This window comes from Littorina saxatilis, linkage group LG14, assembly GCF_037325665.1.
Source record: "Littorina saxatilis isolate snail1 linkage group LG14, US_GU_Lsax_2.0, whole genome shotgun sequence".
NCBI lineage: Eukaryota > Metazoa > Mollusca > Gastropoda > Littorinimorpha > Littorinidae > Littorina > Littorina saxatilis.
In genome coordinates, this window is record NC_090258.1 from 30,083,179 (window position 1) to 30,103,805 (window position 20,627).

General features: G+C 45.4%; 1 protein-coding gene and 1 long non-coding RNA gene across 2 annotated transcripts in view; both read left to right on the forward strand.

The window, feature by feature from the left end:
• Positions 1 to 6,535: 6,535 nt before the first annotated feature.
• Positions 6,536 to 11,818, forward strand: LOC138947531 (uncharacterized). The gene is made up of 2 exons (XM_070319021.1): positions 6,536 to 10,848; positions 11,147 to 11,818. The coding sequence occupies exon 1, from the start codon at positions 6,574 to 6,576 to the stop codon at positions 10,546 to 10,548; it is 3,975 nt and encodes a 1,324-aa protein (XP_070175122.1). The 5' UTR covers positions 6,536 to 6,573; the 3' UTR covers positions 10,549 to 10,848; positions 11,147 to 11,818.
• Positions 11,819 to 17,299: 5,481 nt separating this feature from the next.
• LOC138947539 (uncharacterized) overlaps positions 17,300 to 20,627 on the forward strand; it is a 41,678-nt gene continuing 38,350 nt past the window's right edge. Inside the window, exon 1 of the long non-coding RNA XR_011449700.1 lies at positions 17,300 to 17,443. This is a non-coding gene — a long non-coding RNA (uncharacterized lncRNA). The remainder of the gene's footprint in view (positions 17,444 to 20,627) is intronic.

Genomic DNA, 20,627 nt, shown 5'->3' on the forward strand with positions numbered 1-20,627 from the left:
GGGAATCGAAACGAGGATCATGGTGTGTGTGTGTGTGTGTGCCATATAACGAGGCACACCACACACACAGTGACAGTAATTTTGCGTATGCATAGGGGGGTCTGTCCCACCGCTGCCACCAAAGTCATATTTCCGATGGACTAAGTAAAGCCGGCTTGTCCAGGAGTGGCGAGCACATAAGCTTACTGACTACCAAACAGCCTACAGGTCACGTGTGCCAGTGAGATAAAGACAAAACAACACTTGTTGAACACATAGATCTAAATATAGGTCCCTGTTGAACACGGCTATGGCAAAACGAAAGAATAAAAAAATAACTAATAGAAAGAATGAACGTCAACAGGACTTATTACAATTACAGAGAGAAAACAAGAAAATTGGTTGATTAAAATCAACATGGCCGAAGAAATGTTTTCATAAAAGAAGCGGTAGGGATTGTACGGGCACATGTTGAATTTGGGTTACATGTGTTGCAGAGTATTTGAAAATCCGTTGACATAAAAACATGCAAAGAAGAGTGATAGGTCCCTGTTGTGAATATAGTCAAGTGGATAAATTGATTACTTATGTTTCACACTAGTTTTGCTGTTACAGCAGTCCCTCTCATGAACGGACACCCTTGGGCCTGTGCAAACCTGTCCGTACATTGCAGGTGGCCGGTCACGGGAGAGCCCCCCTTCCCCATCACACACACTCAGGCACACTGACGGACTGAGTGAGTCTTTGCTACTGGTGAACGAGCTCTACTTGTCCTAAAACAATAAGGTCAAACTACTACAACTTATAACTGAAAGGAAAAAAACTGTCCTGTAAAAATGACGTTAAATCAACGGTGTCAGAAAAAGAGAGATAAAAGAAATCCTCAAATTCCTGAGGATACAGGCACCCCATGAAAGCATCCACGAACATACTCACAGAGGCACACATGCTTGTGCAGATACTTTGCAAAAATATAAATTGAAAACCTGCATATGTGGTAATTTCTTTGTGTGTGTGTGGCTTTATTGAATACTTCAGGCAGTGACTTTTCCCTGTCCAGTTTTCTCTTTCGTCTCTCTTACCCCTCGCTTACCCACCCCCCACCCCTCTACTCCCTTTACCCAGCCCCGACAGCACAAATTTGTAATCTGCAAGGCAGAGTACACATTTTCTAAAAGGAAGACCACTCCTCTTCAATTATATCCAGAGATCTTCCAGCTGTCTCCACCATAAGCCAAGTGGTCGAGTCTTATACCCCCTTTCCACACAACCGTTCTAGGTCCCGTTCCCGTACCGACCAAGGAACGGTGTGGGCACGGGAGGGATCAGGACCACAGAGATATAGAATATCTCTGTGATCGGGACAGAACCGCAATGAACGTAACTGATCGTCAACGGAACTGCTTTGAACGGTAGGGTCGGTAGGGACGGCTGTGTCAAGTTTGGGCTGCATGTTCAAATTTTTAGCCGTTCCCCTCCCGATCAGAGTGAACGGTAATGGAACCTCAACCCATAGGTAACGGAACGCTTGGATCGTTAAAGGAACTTAAAACAACGGTAACGCAACGGTAGCGCTCTCCACACCTACACACTGAGTTGTCATACCCGCATTCCACACATCCGTTCTAGGTCCCCTTCCCTTACCGACCAAGGACGGCTGCCACTATGGTCAGACGCTGCTGCTGAAAGATGCCATAAAACGGCCGTTTGCGCAGCGTTCCATTGTTGTGGCAGCAGTCCTTGGTTGGTACGGAAACGGGACAAAGAACGGTTGTGTGGAATGGGGGTATAACTTTTGACACCGACAAACAAAAGAATGAACAGATCTATGAGGTAACCGTCTCAATAGTCCAGGCTCAGGAAACACGATTGTAGCTTCCCTTCTTCGTGTCCGATAGACAAGGACAATAAATAGTAGAGCATAGTGCAATTTCATGTTGGCATCTTCTCCATTGAAAACTATAACCCAAAGACTGAAGACCAAAGTGCTTTACCCCACTTCTGACCCGAATCACCCCCTCCTGCTAGGTACACGTGCACTCAAGTTAACCTCTGCTTTGACGTGTGTGCCAGGAGTCGGATGAGAGAGAAAGAGAGAGAGAGAGAGAGAGAGAGAGAGAGAGAGAGAGAGAGAGAGAGAGAGAGAGAGAGACTGACCCGAATCACCCCCCTCCTGCTAGGTACACGTGCACTCAAGTTTACCTCTGCTTTGACCTGTGTGCCAGGAGTCGGATGAGAGAGAGAGAGAGAGAGAGAGAGAGAGAGAGAGAGAGAGAGAGAGCGAGAGCGAGAGAGAGAGACACACACACATAGACAGAGACAGACATAGAAAGACAGAAGCGGAGAGACTCAGAGGGAGACACAGACATACATACAGTCGGAGAGAGAGTGAGAGAGAGAGAGAGAGAGAGAGAGAGAGAGAGAGAGAGAGAGAGAGAGAGAGAGAGAGAGAGAGAGAGACCTGTAACTGATCTCGTGAGAACGGTAACAAAACGAGACATGTCACCTCTCCGAATGCATTCCAATAGATGACCGCTCCTGCCGCCATCAATAAGCATACCCAAATCACTAACTAACCTAAGAAAAGAAAAACAAGCCGGCTCAACTAATTCAGTCACTGAACAAAACAAAGACTGAAAACTGAAAAATACGACAACAGCGGAGTAAGTTGTTCGAACGACCGGTGTGACGCCGTCATCTTGGCCCTGCCGTCATATTTCCCCCTTGATATATACTCGAGACTGAAATCTTGTTTCCTGGTAAAAATTACTGAAGTGAAATTATTTAAGGACAAAAAGCTTATCAGTTTCTTGCATGTGAAGAAAATTGGTGGTGACACCAAAATAATCGATTTCTTCGAAAACGTGTCCCGTGAATGAGAAGGGAAACATTTTAGGACGAATCAAATTTCTAAGTTAACCTTTGCCGGATGCCGCTTTTGACTACACACTCCCGACGATGCGGGTTTGTCTGAACCCATACATTTGAAAGAGGGTTTTTACCGTTTATTCCTCTAACGACGATGCGGGTTTGTCTGAACCCATACATTTGAAAGAGGGTTTTTACCGTTTATTTCTCTAACGACGGGGTGGGTTCAGGGAAACCCACAGCGCTACTTCAGTGGTTGCATCGAGTTTCTCCCTTCACCGACCTCTTGCAGGGGAGGGAGAGGGGGAGGGAAAGGGGGAGGGAGAGACTGAGAGAGACTGAGAGACTAAGAAAGAGAGAGAGAGAGAGAGAGAGAGAGACTAAGAAAGAGAGAGAGAGACTAAGAAAGAGAGAGAGAGAGACTAAGAAAGAGAGAGAGACTAAGAAAGAGAGAGAGACTAAGAGAGAGAGAGACTAAGAAAGAGAGAGAGAGAGACTAAAAAAGAGAGAGAGAGACTAAGAAAGAGAGAGAGAGAGACTAAGAAAGAGAGAGAGACTAAGAAAGAGAGAGAGACTAAGAGAGAGAGAGACTAAGAAAGAGAGAGAGAGAGAGAGAGAGAGAGAGAGAGACTAAGAAAGAGAGAGAGAGACTAAGAAAGAGAGAGAGAGAGACTAAGAAAGAGAGAGAGCGAGAGACTAAGAAAGACTGAGAGAGAGAGAGACTAAGAGAGAGAGAGAGACTAAGAAAGAGAGAGAGAGACTAAGAAAGAGAGAGAGAGAGAGAGAGAGAGAGAGAGAGACTAAGAAAGAGAGACAGAGAGAGAGACTAAGAGAGAGAGACAGAGAGAGATACTAAGAGAGAGACTGAGAGAGAGAGACAGAGAGAGAGACAGACAGAGAGAGAGACAGACAGAGAGAGAGAGACAGAGACAGACAGTCAGATAGACAGACAGTCAGATAGACGGATAGACAGACAGACAGACTGTCACAGATTAGGAACTCCGATACAGAGCGAATGCAAGCACCTGTACCTAGACTAACTTACTGTGACGTCTTTATTATGACGACATGCTTTCGACGCCATTGTTTTGACGTAAAGCAGACAGAAGCTGCGTCACAACAACAAGATCGTTTTTACCTTGGAAAGCAGCGAGGTTGTGTCGTCTGTCTGCTGTGTTTTATGTATCGTGACTGTATTTTTACGAACCAGTATGCACATGCCATCTTGTTCGGACCTTCATACGTAGTTGTGTGAGTATCAAGATATAATTCGCAGCCTGATCGACAGGGAAACGCTAATTGGTCTGAGAGAACGAATGGAAAACGGTTGGCATGCATGCGAACGTGCGTGAAAGAATTTTGACTGTCTATTATTCATAAAGAAATGTTCGGAAATAAGCTGCTTGTCAAATCATAAATTAAAAATGTTTAATTGATTAATATTGGACGAACATTGTGAACGAACAGACGGCACTGGACATACGTAACCTGACCGTAGAATTACTCTGTTGAACAGAGGATTAGCAAATCTGTATATGGTTTTTTTCAGACGTTTCGGGGAAGTTTCGAGGAAGCTTCGTTGCAGTTTCGAGGAAGCTTCGTTGCAGTTTCGGAGAAGTTTCGGGAAAGTTTCGGGGAAGCTTCGTAGCAGTTTCGGAGAAGTTTCATAGCAGCGTCGTAGCAGTTTCAGGAAAGTTCGGGAAAGCTTCGGGAACAGTTCCAGGGAAGTTACGGAAAAGTTTTTCGTGGTAACGCCATGGACTTCATTGTGAATCGTCCACGCTCTGAGTCTGCTATGGAATCATTCCATACCTGTATTTCTCCAGTGTTCTAGTTCTACCTGGAACGACTTCATGTCCCTAGTTTCGTGTTATAAACTATCACTGAGTAACCTGAAAACCGACTACACGACCGAAGTGAATCGAGGACTTGCAGCAAGTAAACAGCACACTGAATCATTCCATCATTGTAGTTCTCCGGTGTTCTACCTAGAATGATTTCACGTTCCTAGTTTCCGTGTTAACTATCACTGGGTAACCTGAGGACCGACTACACGACGGAATTGATTCCAGAACATTGCTGAACGATCCTAACCTTAAATAGACTGTGTTGTCCAAACGGAACTTTAAAGCTAAGTATCACTATTTTGTGTGTGTATATATATGTGTAATAGTCCAGAGTAATGTCTGTCTGTTCGTATTATTTGTAATTAAAGTTATTGTAAAATTAAAGGTAAAGTGGTGGTGTCCAATTTTTTTGTTGAAAAAAATAATGTGTTAAGAGAGTGCATGGTGAGATGTAAATATCCCATGTACCCTGACACGCGATAAATGGGGGCTCGTCCGGGATTTATAAAGGTCACTAGATCAAGGCCACGTAACTGTCAAGGTCACATAAACTTTCATTAGTTGTAAGACCCCCAGGTTACTTTAACCTTGACCTAACTTTCATTTTTAAATATCGCAACACCACTTTACGTTTGATTCTATTACGTCCAATAGGATGACTGACGAGTGCGTGAGTGAGGAGTTCTGAGAGACCAAAGTGGGCGGTTGGCGGGGTAACTCAGAACATCTTTGTTGGGTGGATATTAGACCAATTAGTGTTTGCCTGATTTGGTCCAGTTCCTAAATTATTTAGAGTCACGAGAAGTCGTGATTTGTAACTGACCACCCTAACTCACGATCATATCATCATCATCATATATACGTAATTGCTGTAACTTGTGTCGTATCACTGTAATCACGTTCTCAAACCCCGCAGTTTTCCAAGGTAATCTATCTAGCGGATAGCCGCATATGTTCTATAACTACGGATGTTCTGTCAGACTTTTCAAGAGTTAATTTATAATTAGTAGGCACTCCAGGTTGAAATACATTTTTCTTCTAACAGTAGCGTAGATGTACGTTCAGCCTAGTAATTATAAGTTCGTGTAGCAGTACACGAAGGTAAGAGTCTTGAACATAAGTCCATGCAGTAACACATGACATACCGTTCACGTAGAGCATAACATTCTAGTGTAGAAGTACACAAGGTCGCTAATCAATTCTAGTAATGAACCTACAAGTTGTCGCTAGATATTAGTGTAAAGGTATGCAAAGTAACTACGGAAGAAAGTTACTACAGGTATTGTATACATAAGTGCAGGAGTAGCACAGTGACTGAATGATGGTTACGTCATACCGTTGGGAGAGGCCGTAATCATACATTGTCAAACAAGAAGATTATTCCTCGTCTGAGTGATCAGACAGAATATATCGGTAGTAACGTCGCGCGGACCGATCAGCGTTGATACGCGCGCGAAAGATTATCGGACGTCTTAGCGCATAAGACGAGTTACTAACCGGAGCGCGAGTTGCGCGGGAGTACGGTAATTGCGAATTTAGTAGATTGATAAAATTCGCAACTATGCCGAAGTCGAAGAAGAAGACGTCAGGTGATAGCAGTCGAAGCAACCATAACGTCGAGGATGACGAGGGTTTCGAATCACCATTGCTTATTTTCAAGCAAGACGGACTTCTGATGGGTTTATCAGGTAAGGACTTGATAGACTACATCGAAGGCAGGAGGAAAGAAGCCGCAGAAGAGAAGAAGAGGAGAGAAGAACAAGACTTCATCCTCAGGAAGATGCAGTTAAGCGCCGACCTAGGTATGCTTGACTACAACGAAAATGCTCACCATTCAGCGTCGAATGGAAGCACCAACAGTAGTCGGGACAAACCAAAAATGAAATTGCCATTTTTGGACGACAAGGACGACGTCGAAGCCTATTTTCGCCAGTTTGAAAGAGCTGCGAAAATTTCTGGCTGGTCGGAAGATGAGTGGGCAGCTAGGCTTGGCTGTCTACTAAAAGGGAAAGCGCGAGAAGCATACACTCAACTTCCGGACGAGGAAGCAGAAGAGTATGACTGCGTCAAAACTGCGATTTTGCGTAGGTTCCAGCTGACAGCAGAAGCCTACCGCAGGAAGTTCCGAGGAGCAAAGAAGGAACCGAGCGAGAAAAGCAAGGAATACCTCACTCGGTTGGACCTGTTCGTCACACGGTGGGTGGAACTATCGAAACGGGAAGGTAGGACCACGGATATGCGAGAACTTGTTCTACTCGAAAAGTTCTTGGAGGGGTTACCAGCGGATCAAGCGCGATTTGTCCGCGAGAGGGACCCAGTCGACACAGCTGATGCTGTGAAGAGCGCCAGTTTGTTTGAAGAAGCCAGAGAGAGTGAAGGACGCAGGAGTCAGGGAGGCCCCAGTTTCAATCGAGGACCTAGAGAGGACCACCCACAAGTACAAAGTAACCATTCCGATCGTAACCATGCCAACAGAAGCAAAGATAAGCAACACTTTCCACCGAGGAGACCCACACCACCACCACATGGAGGAGCGACCCGCGGTTGTTTCTTGTGCGGTGGATCTCATCTCGCGAGGAACTGTACAAAGAATAACAGAGCAAGTCAAGAAGCTACAAGTGTTATCTTATCTGTAGCAGTCGAAGGGAAACCTAGCCCTCTTTGCCAGAGTTGCCGGCATTTGGATTTCAATCCTCAGTGTCAGGTTAAGGTAAACGGACAAGAGGCGAAGGCAATACGCGACACAGGAGCGTCGACCATCATTGTCGACCGGCGTTTGGTACCGTCAGACAGTTACACGGGGGAAGTCAGAACCGTCACTCTAGCTCAAGAAACTGCGACTAGCAGTATGCCTATGGCCAGAGTACACATGGAGACACCATTCTTTCAAGGCGACACAGAGGTGATCGCGATGGTAAATCCTGTACACTCAGTACTCATAGGTAACACACGGAAAAACGGTGAGGGAAAAGAAGAGAAAGTACCGCTATTTCCGGTGGTCGAGACCTGTGCGCCGGTACAGACCCGAGAACAGGAAGCCGCCGAGAATAAGGCACCTACGCAGCCTGAACCTCGAGTGAAGATCATCGATGTCAAACCGGAAGAATTGAAGCGCGAACAACAAACTGACCCGTCGTTAGCCAAAGCTAGAGAAATAGCAGACAAGAAAGGCAACAAGGACACTCTATACACATGGAGCAAGGGCATCTTGTATCGTACATACAAGGGCGACCAAAAGAGTTTCAAACAGGTAGTAGTACCTCAGCGATTCAGGAACGAAGTCCTGAAGTTAGGGCATGATAGTCCTATGGCCGGCCATTTAGGAGGGAAGAAAACTCGAGACAGGATTTGGCGAGATTTCTATTGGCCGGGAATTTGCGGCGACGTTCGCCGCTACTGCGCGTCGTGCGACGCATGTCAGCGAAGTACTCCGAAAGGGGCGACACGGAAAGTGCCGTTGCAAGCGATGCCTCTCGCTAGCACTCCTTTCGAGAAAGTAGGGGTAGACATCGTCGGACCCATCTTACCTGCATCCGAGAAGGGTAACAGGTACATTCTTACCTTAGTGGATTACGCCACTAGGTATGCTGAGGCAACCGCTCTGAAAAACATCAGAGCGGAGACAGTAGCAGAAGCTCTCGTAGAGATGTTCACACGGTACGGAGTACCGAAAGAGATCGTCACCGATCAAGGAACACAGTTCACGGGAGAAATCATGCAACAGCTAACAAGACTGTTAGCTATGAAAAGCTTGCGCACTAGTCCGTATCACCCTCAAACCAACGGTCTCTGTGAGAAATTCAATTCGACATTGAAGAATACTTTGAAGAGAATGTGCCAGGAACAACCCAAGCTCTGGGATCGGTTCATTCCTGCACTACTTTTCGCCTACAGAGAAGTGCCGCAAGAGAGTCTCCAGTTCTCACCATTCGAGCTTTTGTATGGGCGAGAAGTCAGAGGACCCATGCAGATCCTTCGACAGATCTGGACAGACGACGACGTGGAAGAGGAAGTGAGATCCACGGCTGAGTACATCGTGGATCTATCCAACAGAATCGAGCAAACTTGCTCAATAGCCAGAGAAAACCTCAGTAAGGCTTCCAAAAGATACGCGCGCGTGTACAACAAGAAAACGCGCCTGAGAACCTTCCATCAAGGAGACAAAGTATTGTTGTTGTTGCCAGAGAAACACAACAAGCTCCAGTTGACGTGGAAAGGTCCGTTCGTCATCAACGAGAAAACCAGTGACTGCAATTACAAGGTAAATGTTGGGAAGAAAGTGAAAATATATCACGCCAACCTACTCAAAGCGTACCTGGAGAGAGAAGAAGTGAAAGACGAAGTTGCTGTCGTCATGGAGAACACAGGACCAGATATGGAACCGTACATCACGGACCATATACCTCTACTCCCTCTCCAAGCTACAGAGTCATACAAAGATGTCAAGGTCAATCCCGACCTCGACTCTACCAAAGTCTCTCAACTGACTGAGCTGGCTAAGCGTCATCAGAAATGTCTGACTGATTTACCAGGGATGACGCAATTACAAGAATGTGAGTTGAAACTCACAACACAAAAACCTGTGTACGTCAAACCGTATCCTTTGCCACACTCTCAAGTGGAGACTGTGAAGGAAGAAGTACGGAAGATGTTAAAGATGGGAGTGATCGAACCGAGCGTTTCACCCTACAATGCTCCAGTGGTCCTGACAAAGAAGAAGGACGATTCGATCCGTTTCTGCATCGATTTCCGTCGTCTAAACCAGGTGACCGAATTCGACTCAGAGAAGCTACCTGACATCGACTACCTTTTCAGCAAGCTGAGTAAGGCAAGGTACTTTTCTAAGGTCGACCTTTCAAAAGGGTATTGGCAATTGCGCATGCGTGAGCAAGATAAGCCAAAGACTACGTTCAACACTCCACTCGGATCATTCCAGTGGGTCACCATGCCTTTTGGGCTGAAGAACGCGGGAGCTACCTTTACCCGCATGATGAGGAAGTTAGTCGCCGAGATTGACCGGGACGACGTCGACAACTTCATGGACGATATTTTGATCGCCACAGAAGATTGGGAACAGCACCTACAAGCGATAGAGGCCGTTTTCACCAAACTGGAGAAGGCTGGTTTGACAGCCAAACCGTCCAAGTGTTTCCTAGGGTTTGAACAACTGGAATACTTGGGACACCGAGTGGGGCATGGTTCAATCCAGCCAGAAGAAGACAAGGTGACGAAGTTAGCCAACGCAGAACCTCCCAAGACGAAGAAGGAACTTCGTGCATTCCTGGGACTCGCTGGTTACTACCGCAAATTCGTACCGAATTTTGCGGGGATCGGCACACCTTTGACAGATGCCACAAAGAAAGGGCATCCAGATAAGCTCGTCTGGACACAAGAGATGCAGTCAGCTTTTCAATCACTCAAGGACGTACTGACTAGCAAACCAGTGATGTTGTTGCCTGACAACGACAAACCGTTCGTATTACGAACAGACGCATCAGACTATGCCATAGGTGCCGTCTTGATGCAAGACAACGGGAAAGGTCTACAACCTGTAGCATACGCCAGCAGGAAGCTGAACAAAGCTGAGCGGAATTATGCTACCATCGAAAAAGAATGCCTAGCAGCAGTGTGGGCAGTGAAGAAGTACGAACCGTATTTGTACGCAGTACACTTCACTTTGGAAACTGACCATCAACCTCTCCAGTACCTACGGAAGTCCAAGACAGAAAATGGAAGATTGATGCGTTGGGCGATCCAACTACAGCAGTATTCATTCACAGTGAAGGTGATCAAAGGAGTAGACAATGTAGGCGCAGACTACATGAGTCGTTCAATCTGTGTAAATATGGATTAAAACAAAGTTTCATCCTCAAAAGGGGGGGCCTATGTCACAGATTAGGAACTCCGATACAGAGCGAATGCAAGCACCTGTACCTAGACTAACTTACTGTGACGTCTTTATTATGACGACATGCTTTCGACGCCATTGTTTTGACGTAAAGCAGACAGAAGCTGCGTCACAACAACAAGATCGTTTTTACCTTGGAAAGCAGCGAGGTTGTGTCGTCTGTCTGCTGTGTTTTATGTATCGTGACTGTATTTTTACGAACCAGTATGCACATGCCATCTTGTTCGGACCTTCATACGTAGTTGTGTGAGTATCAAGATATAATTCGCAGCCTGATCGACAGGGAAACGCTAATGGGTCTGAGAGAACGAATGGAAAACGGTTGGCATGCATGCGAACGTGCGTGAAAGAATTTTGACTGTCTATTATTCATAAAGAAATGTTCGGAAATAAGCTGCTTGTCAAATCATAAATTAAAAATGTTTAATTGATTAATATTGGACGAACATTGTGAACGAACAGACGGCACTGGACATACGTAACCTGACCGTAGAATTACTCTGTTGAACAGAGGATTAGCAAATCTGTATATGGTTTTTTTCAGACGTTTCGGGGAAGTTTCGAGGAAGCTTCGTAGCAGTTTCGGGGAAGTTTCGAGGAAGCTTTGTAGCAGTTTCGGGGAAGCTTCGTAGCAGTTTCGGGGAAGTTTCGTAACAGCGTCGTAGCAGTTTCAGGAAAGTTCGGGAAAGCTTCGGGAACAGTTCCAGGGAAGTTACGGAAAGGTTTTTCGTGGTAACGCCATGGACTTCATTGTGAATCGTCCACGCTCTGAGTCTGCTATGGAATCATTCCATACCTGTATTTCTCCAGTGTTCTAGTTCTACCTGGAACGACTTCACGTCCCTAGTTTTCGTGTTATAAACTATCACTGGGTAACCTGAAAACCGACTACACGACCGAAGTGAATCGAGGACTTGCAGCAAGTAAACAGCACACTGAATCATTCCATCATTGTAGTTCTCCGGTGTTCTACCTAGAATGATTTCACGTTCTTAGTTTCCGTGTTAACTATCACTGGGTAACCTGAGGACCGACTACACGACGGAATTGATTCCAGAACATTGCTGAACGATCCTAACCTTAAATAGACTGTGTTGTCCAAACGGAACTTTAAAGCTAAGTATCACTATTTTGTGTGTGTATATATATGTGTAATAGTCCAGAGTAATGTCTGTCTGTTCGTATTATTTGTAATTAAAGTTATTGTAAAATTAAAGGTAAAGTGGTGTCCAATTTTTTTGTTGAAAAAAATAATGTGTTAAGAGAGTGCATGGTGAGATGTAAATATCCCATGTACCCTGACACGCGATACAGACATACAGAGTAACTGACAACAGACATACAGACAGAGAGATACGGACAGACAAACAGAGAGACAGACAGTCTCTTGGAGACAAACAGGCAGACAGACACTGTTCCGCCGCTTTGGTAATTATGGGTGTAGCAGAACCCGCGCCGTCGGCAGAGGGATAGTTACAATCACTACTACTCTTTAAAAGTATGGGTATGTGTGAACCCGCGCCATCGGTAGTGTTTATGTAAATTATCATAATCAATTAATTCTGATGTTTTGTCATGTACACACTAAAAATTTGCAGACAGAGAGCAAATTAGGTGTGTGAGAGATACTTAAAATTTCAAAACGATACCTGTAATGGTTCCAGAGTTACAATGATTTTAGTGTGTCTCTGGGTACAGGTGAACCCAGGAAGCACGGCAAAGGTTAAATACAAAACATTGGTTGGACAAATTTGGCCCCATGAATTTTTGTTTGTTTGTTTGCTTGACGCCCAGCCGACCACGAAGGGCCATATCAGGGCGGTGCTGCTTTGACATAATTATAACGTGCGCCACACACAAGACACTAAGTCGCAGCGCAGGCTTCAGAGTTCATGTCTCACCCAGTCACATTATTCTGACACCGGACCAACCAGTCCTAGCACTAACCCCATAATGCAAGACGCCAGGCGGAGCAGCCACTATAGATTGCCAATTTTAAAGTCTTCGGCACGGTATGACCCGGTCAGGGTTCAAACCCATGACCTCCCGATCACGGGGCGGGTGCGCGGACGCCTTACCACTAGGCCAACCGTGCCGGCGGCCCCATGAATGTAAGGTACCCAAGGTTGCTCATCAGTACTATCGAAGAGTGTTTTTTTTGTTTCAGTGTGGAGTTAATACAAGATCAACGAGGCCGAGAATCGTAATATGACGGCGGGGCCAAGATGAGGGCGTCACACCGGCCTAACTTAGAAAAACACATACCCGTACTGAACCAACTGCACATCCGTCCGTACTATTCGCTGTCCTAGCTTGCCGCACTGATTCAAACATGGCTCACACACACAAAACTAAACGTCCCATACTCACGAACTTGAAACCTGTCAACCGCGACTACTAATGCATCCCGAATTCCACGTGCATCCCCAAATCTCTAAACATAAGCGTGAACCGTTTTGACTAAATGCTTTAACATAGACGGGGAATCGAGACGTGGGTCGTGGTGTTTGTATGTATGAATGTGTGTGTGTGTGTGTGTGTGTGTGTGTGTGTGTGTGTGTGTGTGTGTGTGTGTGTGTATGTGTGTGTGTGTGTGTGTGTGTGTGTGTGTGTGCGTGTGCGTGTGTGTGTGTGTGTGTGTGTCCGAGAAAACTATTCGACCGATCTTCATAATATCACGCCGTATAAACGGTTGCACCGACGGAAAGCCGCGGGATCGGTTGCATCGACTAAAAGCCGCGGGATCAGGACAAGCGAGGTGAGTTTCTCCACAAAATTACAAATTTCTTCTCTTAATTAGTAGATTATCATATAACTTTTGTTTACACTTTGAACTTAGGTATTGTAGCATCACATCATCGATTTTTTTCATTGATTGCATTTACGTGTGAATGTTTAACTGTGATTATTTACACTTGTTCAAGCGCATTTTTGTAAATTTTGACTTTTAACCTTCACCAGCAAAAATCAAGCTTTCGGACAAAGCTACAGACAATTAAGATGTAATCAATGATTATTTATTGACCATTGGGTTAAATTTTATTAGCTAATGTTACATGGTTACTTCATATTTTACGGATATGTAAAGACACCAAACAGTTTGACGGTTGCACACCACGGAAGAGCATGGTTGCACGTCGCGACAATATTTGATTGCCAGCGGTTGTGCACCATGGGACATTGTCCTTCTAAATTTGCCAGTAATACCAAGTTATATTTGGTGAATGTCTCAGCTCTTGTTTTGTTATGTTGTTATAGTCCCCCACCACATTTATTGCCGATGTTCTGTGCGTTTTTGTACGATCCGATAACTCCAAATTTTGCTTCTCTTCAACCCCCAACCCCCACGATAGCGGGCTACCACCCCCACCGATCCCGGCAGAGAGGTTGCAGAATGGAGATCTCTGGTATCACGACGGATAGCTATCTTGATGTTAGCGAAGAGGTGGTGGAAGCTGTGGACGCTGTTCTTTCACAAGGGCAAGCTCAGACCATAGGTCCACCCACAAGGACATCAACACCATCAAAGCCGTCTGGGAGTTTAGGCAAGCGTCATCTGTGTCAAGAGTGTGGCAAAAGTTACAAATATGCTTCTGGTCTCACAGAACACAGGAGACAAGAACACGGCTTTCAAACGGGATCAAGATACACGTGCGGGGTATGTGATAAAGCTTTCATGAACATTACTGAATTTCACAGCCACTATATAGTGGTCATCAAGGCATAAAGCCACACAGATGCAAAAAATGCAACAAGTATTTCCAAAGCAAACGGAACCTCACACGCCACAATTGTAAGACAGAACCAAGACTTCTTGTCTGCAGCAAATGCGGCAAGAGTTTTGCTTGTGCCCGACTGCTGAGTCAGCACATGCATACCCATGACGAGTAACCCCAGTTTGATATGGAAAGCCGTTTGGCTCATAACTATTACAGCCGTAATTTAGAATAAATACACCTGTACTTAATGATAAATACAGCTGTATTTAAAAATAAATACAGCTGTATTTAAAAATAAATACAGCTGTATTTAAAAATAATTACAGGTGTATTTATTTACATTACAGCTGTAATAGTTATGAGCCAAACGGCTTTCCATACAGTGACCCGCCCCACACGTGTCAGCCCGGTGTGGTGTACAGAGTGGGGTTTTTAAAAATCTCAGCCAGTGTTCAAACTGGGTCAAAACTGTCGCTGGTTCAGTCGTGCACTCTCAAGAAAAACACTTGTGCTCTGGCAGTTTGTTCTTGTTGTTGTCAGTCTCTGTTTTTTAATTGTTTTTTTTTTTAAACTTTTAATCAATTTTAGATTACATGTGTTAACATAGATCTACGATCAAGCGACTAACTCAGTCATCTAGAAGTTGAGTAGGCTTTTCGCAGGCCAACATCATCCACCTTCAGGTGACCTTTTCATGGCCAGTTTCGGTGATTTAATTGGAGAACAACAGCATCAGACAACTAGGTAGTTCGCCTTTTTTTCTGTGTTTGTTCTGTTGGTTTTGTTGTGACCAAACCTGTGCCTTGCAAATTTGTAAACACAAGCCGATCTTTTAATTAACCCCCCCCCCCCCCCCCCCACACACACACACACACGTGAACACACACACTCACACACACTCACACGAGTACACACACACACACACGTGTACACATACACACAAACACACACACACACACACACACACACACACACACACACACACACACACACAGGTTGGTCTAAAAGCGCCCTATTTTCTTTTTAATCTCATTTTTGACCGCGAAAAGAGATTTGAAAAATGTGTTCACCACACCAAACAATAGCAGAATGATGGGAGATTATGTCTTGCACATTTGGTAGAAACTGGTCTGTTCTCAGTAGTTGATAATGTGCTCTATCCAGGCTCCTATTCAGACTGCTGCAACACGGACGTTGAAATCATCCATGACAATTGGACCATCCTGCAGACCAAGTTCATTCTTGCACTAAGGAGGACAAGGGGAGTTAATATGAACACTGTTATCTTCCGTGCCTGTGTTATCTACCGTGCCTGTGTTATCTACCGTGCCTGTGTTATCTACCGTGCCTGTGTTATCTACCGTGCCTGTGTTATCTACCGTGCCTGTGTTATCTACCGTGCCTGTGTTATCTATCAACAAGATGGTGCACCGCTCCATTGTTCAAACATATGGGAATGGAGACACATTTGGGGGGGGGGGGGGGGGGAGGGGGTCTCTTATATTGCAACTGAATCGTATTTACCCCCTCACAATTTGTAGCGACTACGCAATATTTCAGTTCTACCCTGTTCCGCGTACATTTTGCTGAGGTAGATTTTTCAAGTTTGAGTCCCGGCTCTAACGTTGGTTCCTTTTAATTTGTCTTTCAGGTAGCCCATGCTTGAAGTGAGAGGTGAATAGAGGTTCATCTGAACTCTTTTTAATTTTGGAAAAACACCACATGTGAACATATTGTCAACTCCGCGATACAAAAGTAAATGAATTCATTGGTACGTATGACCCTGCATGCAGTGACCTGTGCACGTAGTTCACCTGGAAGCTGCCTGAACTCTTCACCGGTCAACATCCACACCGTCAGGTGGCCTTGTCTTGTCCAGCCTCGGTGACTCTGTCGAACAACGCCGTCAGGCAACGAGATAGTTAACTTCCCAAACCTGTCATTTTGCAGTTTTGTTTTGCTGGTAAGTGGATCTTATCATTACGTTCGTCTCCTCTCCCCTCCAAAAAGAAAGACACCCCCATACCTACCATACCCCCCCCCCCCCCCATCGTATAGATCAAGCCAACCGTCGCTCCTTGTCGGACAAAATTGTGTCCATGACAATGAACTCCAACTGACATTATGGCGTACCAGCTTGGTGTTTTAATGAAAAAAACTATTGCACTTAAGATCAAGCCAGGGGTCGACGAGCAGTACGCTTTGAACACTTGACTTCTTGGCTTCTGTGACTCACGGCTTTCACTTGTTTCAAACTGAAGTCCACGTGTCGTTGACAATTTAATTTTTTTTTTGTTTTGCTTTGGACACAGTAACAGAAATATGCTGATCCTCCTGAATGACTAATTCAATAAAACAAAAAGGAGTTAGGGGGGAGAAAAACGATCACAAACCTGCCCCTCCCTTCCCCCAACCCCAAAACGCTTCCCAACCCAGCCCCAGCTCCTTGTCGGGCACGACACGTCGTAAAACAACACCACCACCACCACCAACAACAACAACAACATCAACAAAAACAACAACAGCAACAACAACAACAACAACAGACATCATAGCGCACCAGCTTCGTGTTCAAACGTAACCATAGTTTCCCGGAAGATCAACCCAAAAGTTTAAAAACTGTGCGTATCACCTAACTTCTTGGTTTTTGTCAGAATCAGTTGGGAAGTAGGGCGGGGAGGGGGGATACAATGTCGCTGTTGTATTTAGGTGAAAAGAAGGTGTAGGTGATGGACCTTTGTTGCCGTTTTTTCATAGAGCCACGTCGACATACACGCGTCTCATTCCATCAAACTCCACCCACATCACACGTTTCGCTGTCGAATATGAGATAATAGAAGCAGGTAAAGAGTATATTCGAATCGGAAGATACTCGTTGGGACAATTTGATTGGTCCACGTCGACATTCGCATGCTTGATTCCATCAAGCCCTGCCCAGTCATTCTCCATGCCAGACACACTCAGTTACATTCAAACATTATATAAAGACCACAGTGTCAGCCAGAACAGACAAGCTCTCTCGTCGGATGAGATCGCACGTGCAAACTAAACGGACAAGCTCTGCCCTCGGAGAAGACCGCACTTTGAACATACAGGGACAAGCTCTGTCATCAGCTTTACAGGTAAGTATCAGCTCTAACGTCTACCTGCTGATACAGCTTTGTCAGGCGACAAAGTCTTGCTCGTTGTGAGACTGGTGATGATCCTTTATAGAGTCTCAAACTTGGAGTGTTGAAGACAAATTTGTGTCCAACGACTCATTCTCTGTTTTGTTCTCGGCGCATTCGGTTCCTTAAAACTCAGACTCTGTGGCAGTCGGTACTTGAAATCTTGTAAGAAATCCTGATCTCTTTCCAAAAGTTAAGAATCTTGTCTGGAGTGCCACATTGTTTTAACATTGTAAGTCGTTTGTTTGTTTGTTTGTTTGCTTTACGCCCAGCCGACCACGAAGGGCCATATCGGGGCGGTGCTGCTTTGACATATAACGTGCGCCACACACAAGACAGAAGTCGCAGCACAGGCTTCATGTCTCACCCAGTCACATTATTCTGACACCGGACCAACCAGTCCTAGCACTAACCCCATAATGCCAGACGCCAGGCGGAGCAGCCACTAGATTGCCAATTTTAAAGTCTTAGGTATGACCCGGCCGGGGTTCGAACCCACGACCTCCCGATCACAGGGCGGACGCCTTACCACTAGGCCACCGTGCCGGTGTTTGTAAGTCGTTGACAGACTTGCGGGCTTTTTGTCGGCCCGAGGGAAGCATGTCGTCTTCTGTTTCAACTGTATCGACCGAGGCTGATAAAGAGGAAACAGAAGGCGATATGCTCAGCGAGGACCGACAACATAACTTGTCTGACAGCAACCCATCAAACATGTCTGACAGCAACCCACCAAACTTGTCTGACAGCAACCCATCAAACATGTCTGACAGCAACCCACCAAACATGTCTGACAGCAACCCATTAAACATGTCTGACAGCAACCCATTAAACATGTCTGACAGCAACCCATCAAACATGTCTGACAGCAACCCACCAAACATGTCTGACAGCAACCCACCAGGGCCCGTATGCATGAACTAGAAGTAAGAAACACTGGAAGTAGAGGAATCTTTTCGAAGTGGGAACTCCTGAAGTCAACTTTTTAACTGTTCACTATGCATGAACTGACTTAAACGCCAAAGTAGTGACATCTAGAGTAATAAGCAGGGCCGGACTAGGCGAAGAGGAGGGGGGGGGGTTGCCAGTGGTGGCCCAGGGGGATGTCCCCCCTGGCGGCAGGGGCGGATCAGTTCATTTTATGACTGGGTTTTTTCAAAAGTATATTGTGAAGATATGGGTGTGAAGGCGCGAAGCGCCGAGCCGACGGCGCTAAGCGCCTAGCTTGCTAGGGGGGTCCGGGGGCATGCCCCCCCGGAAAATTTTGAAAAAAAGGATGCAAAATGGTGCAATCTGGTGCATTCTGAGGATGATCATTACCAGTTTCAGGCAGCAGATTTTGTCACTGATTAATACCCCAAAAATTGAAACTCAATGTAAAATAAAGAAATGCATACCTCATTCAATATTTTTAGGCTAGGGGGGGGGGGGGGGGGGGGGGTTGCGCAACCCCCATAACCCCCCCGGTAGTCCGGCCCTGATAAGGTCAAGGTCGGGGAAATTGGGGGAATCCCTACTAATACGCATGCGCACGTTTCTATCAACATGGCAGTCAACGAAAATGGCAAGGCACGTGTGCCGCTCAAAAAGAAAGTAGACACGGAGGGGCGTTCTGCACCTTTTTCAGATGGTGAAATTGCTGTCCTCTTGACAGAAGTGTTTTACGAAAGAACTGTTATTCTCTCTCTCTCTCTCTCTCTCTCTCTCTCTCTCTCTCTCTCTCTCTCTCTCTCTCTCTCTCTCTCTCTCTCTCTCTCTTTCTCTCTCGGCCCCTCTCTCTCTCTTACGACACACGCACACACAGACAAACGTACACTCATACACATACTGACACTATGACACAAGTGACACTGACGGCACACATAAACACACACACACACCACACACTGCACACACACACGCGCGCGCGCACACACATATACACACACACACACGCACCCATACAGGCGCACGCACAGTCACAAACAAATAACCACACACTCACTCTCTCTCTCTCTCTCACTTTCTCTCATTCTCTCTCAATCTACACTCATACACACACTGAAACTATGATGACACACGTGACACGGCACACACACACACACACACACACACACACACACACATACACACACACACACACACACATACTCACCGCCGTAGTGACACACGCATACACACGCGCGTACAGTTGAAAGTCAAGACATGATATGATTTTTTCAAAGCATAGGAAGGCTTCTTTTGCAAATAAATAAAATTAACACAGAGGCAAAGCCCGGTTTTTTTTGCAGCCGGAATGCAATTGCGGAGGCTTAAAACCTCGCGCCCCCTAATTGGCGTAGAGGCGCGTCCCCCGGGTGGTGGATGGGGGAGCCTTCTCTACTAACTTCTGAGAGAAGGTCGCATCACTCTCGATGCCGTGAACCTAATTAGGATATTTTTCTTGTTTCTTCTCTATTTCTGCCTCCCCAAAGTCCTTTTACTTTCCTTTTCTCACCCATAAAATTCTTCACTTATTACCCTTGTTAAGTGGTTCTTGTATAGAATATAGTCAATGTTTGTAAAGATTTTAGTCAAGCAGTATGTAAGAAATGTTTAGTCCTTTGTACTGGAAACTTGCATTCTCCCAGTAAGGTCATATATTGTACTACGTTGCAAGCCCCTGGAGCAATTTTTTGATTAGTGCTTTTGTGAACAAGAAACACTTAACAAATGGCTCTATCCCATCTTCCCCCTTTCCCCTATCCCATATCCCCCCTTTCCCTCGTCGCGATATAACCTTCGTGGTTGAAAACGACGTTAAACACCAAATAAAGAAAAAAAAGAAGGCTTAAAAAGAAAAAGATTAATAAAAAATTTTAAAAAATAAAAAATATATAGCTCCCGGCGGAACTTGAACCCGGAGCGAATGAACGAGAGTCCGGAACCGTTACCACTGCACTATGTTACTCGTGTAGAATAGAGGCATGATGAAAAAAGGCATTCTGAGTTATTCAGTCGTGCTGGTTTGAAAGATCGCCACCTTCGCCGAATGACTCGAGCACGTTTTTTTCGGTCAGTAACTGATCGAACTGTCGGTTTTGAGTCACTCTGTTTAAAGCATTTCACCTAAATTAAACAAGAATGTCACAGTCCGTGTCTATGGTGCAAGGTAGAAGACCGT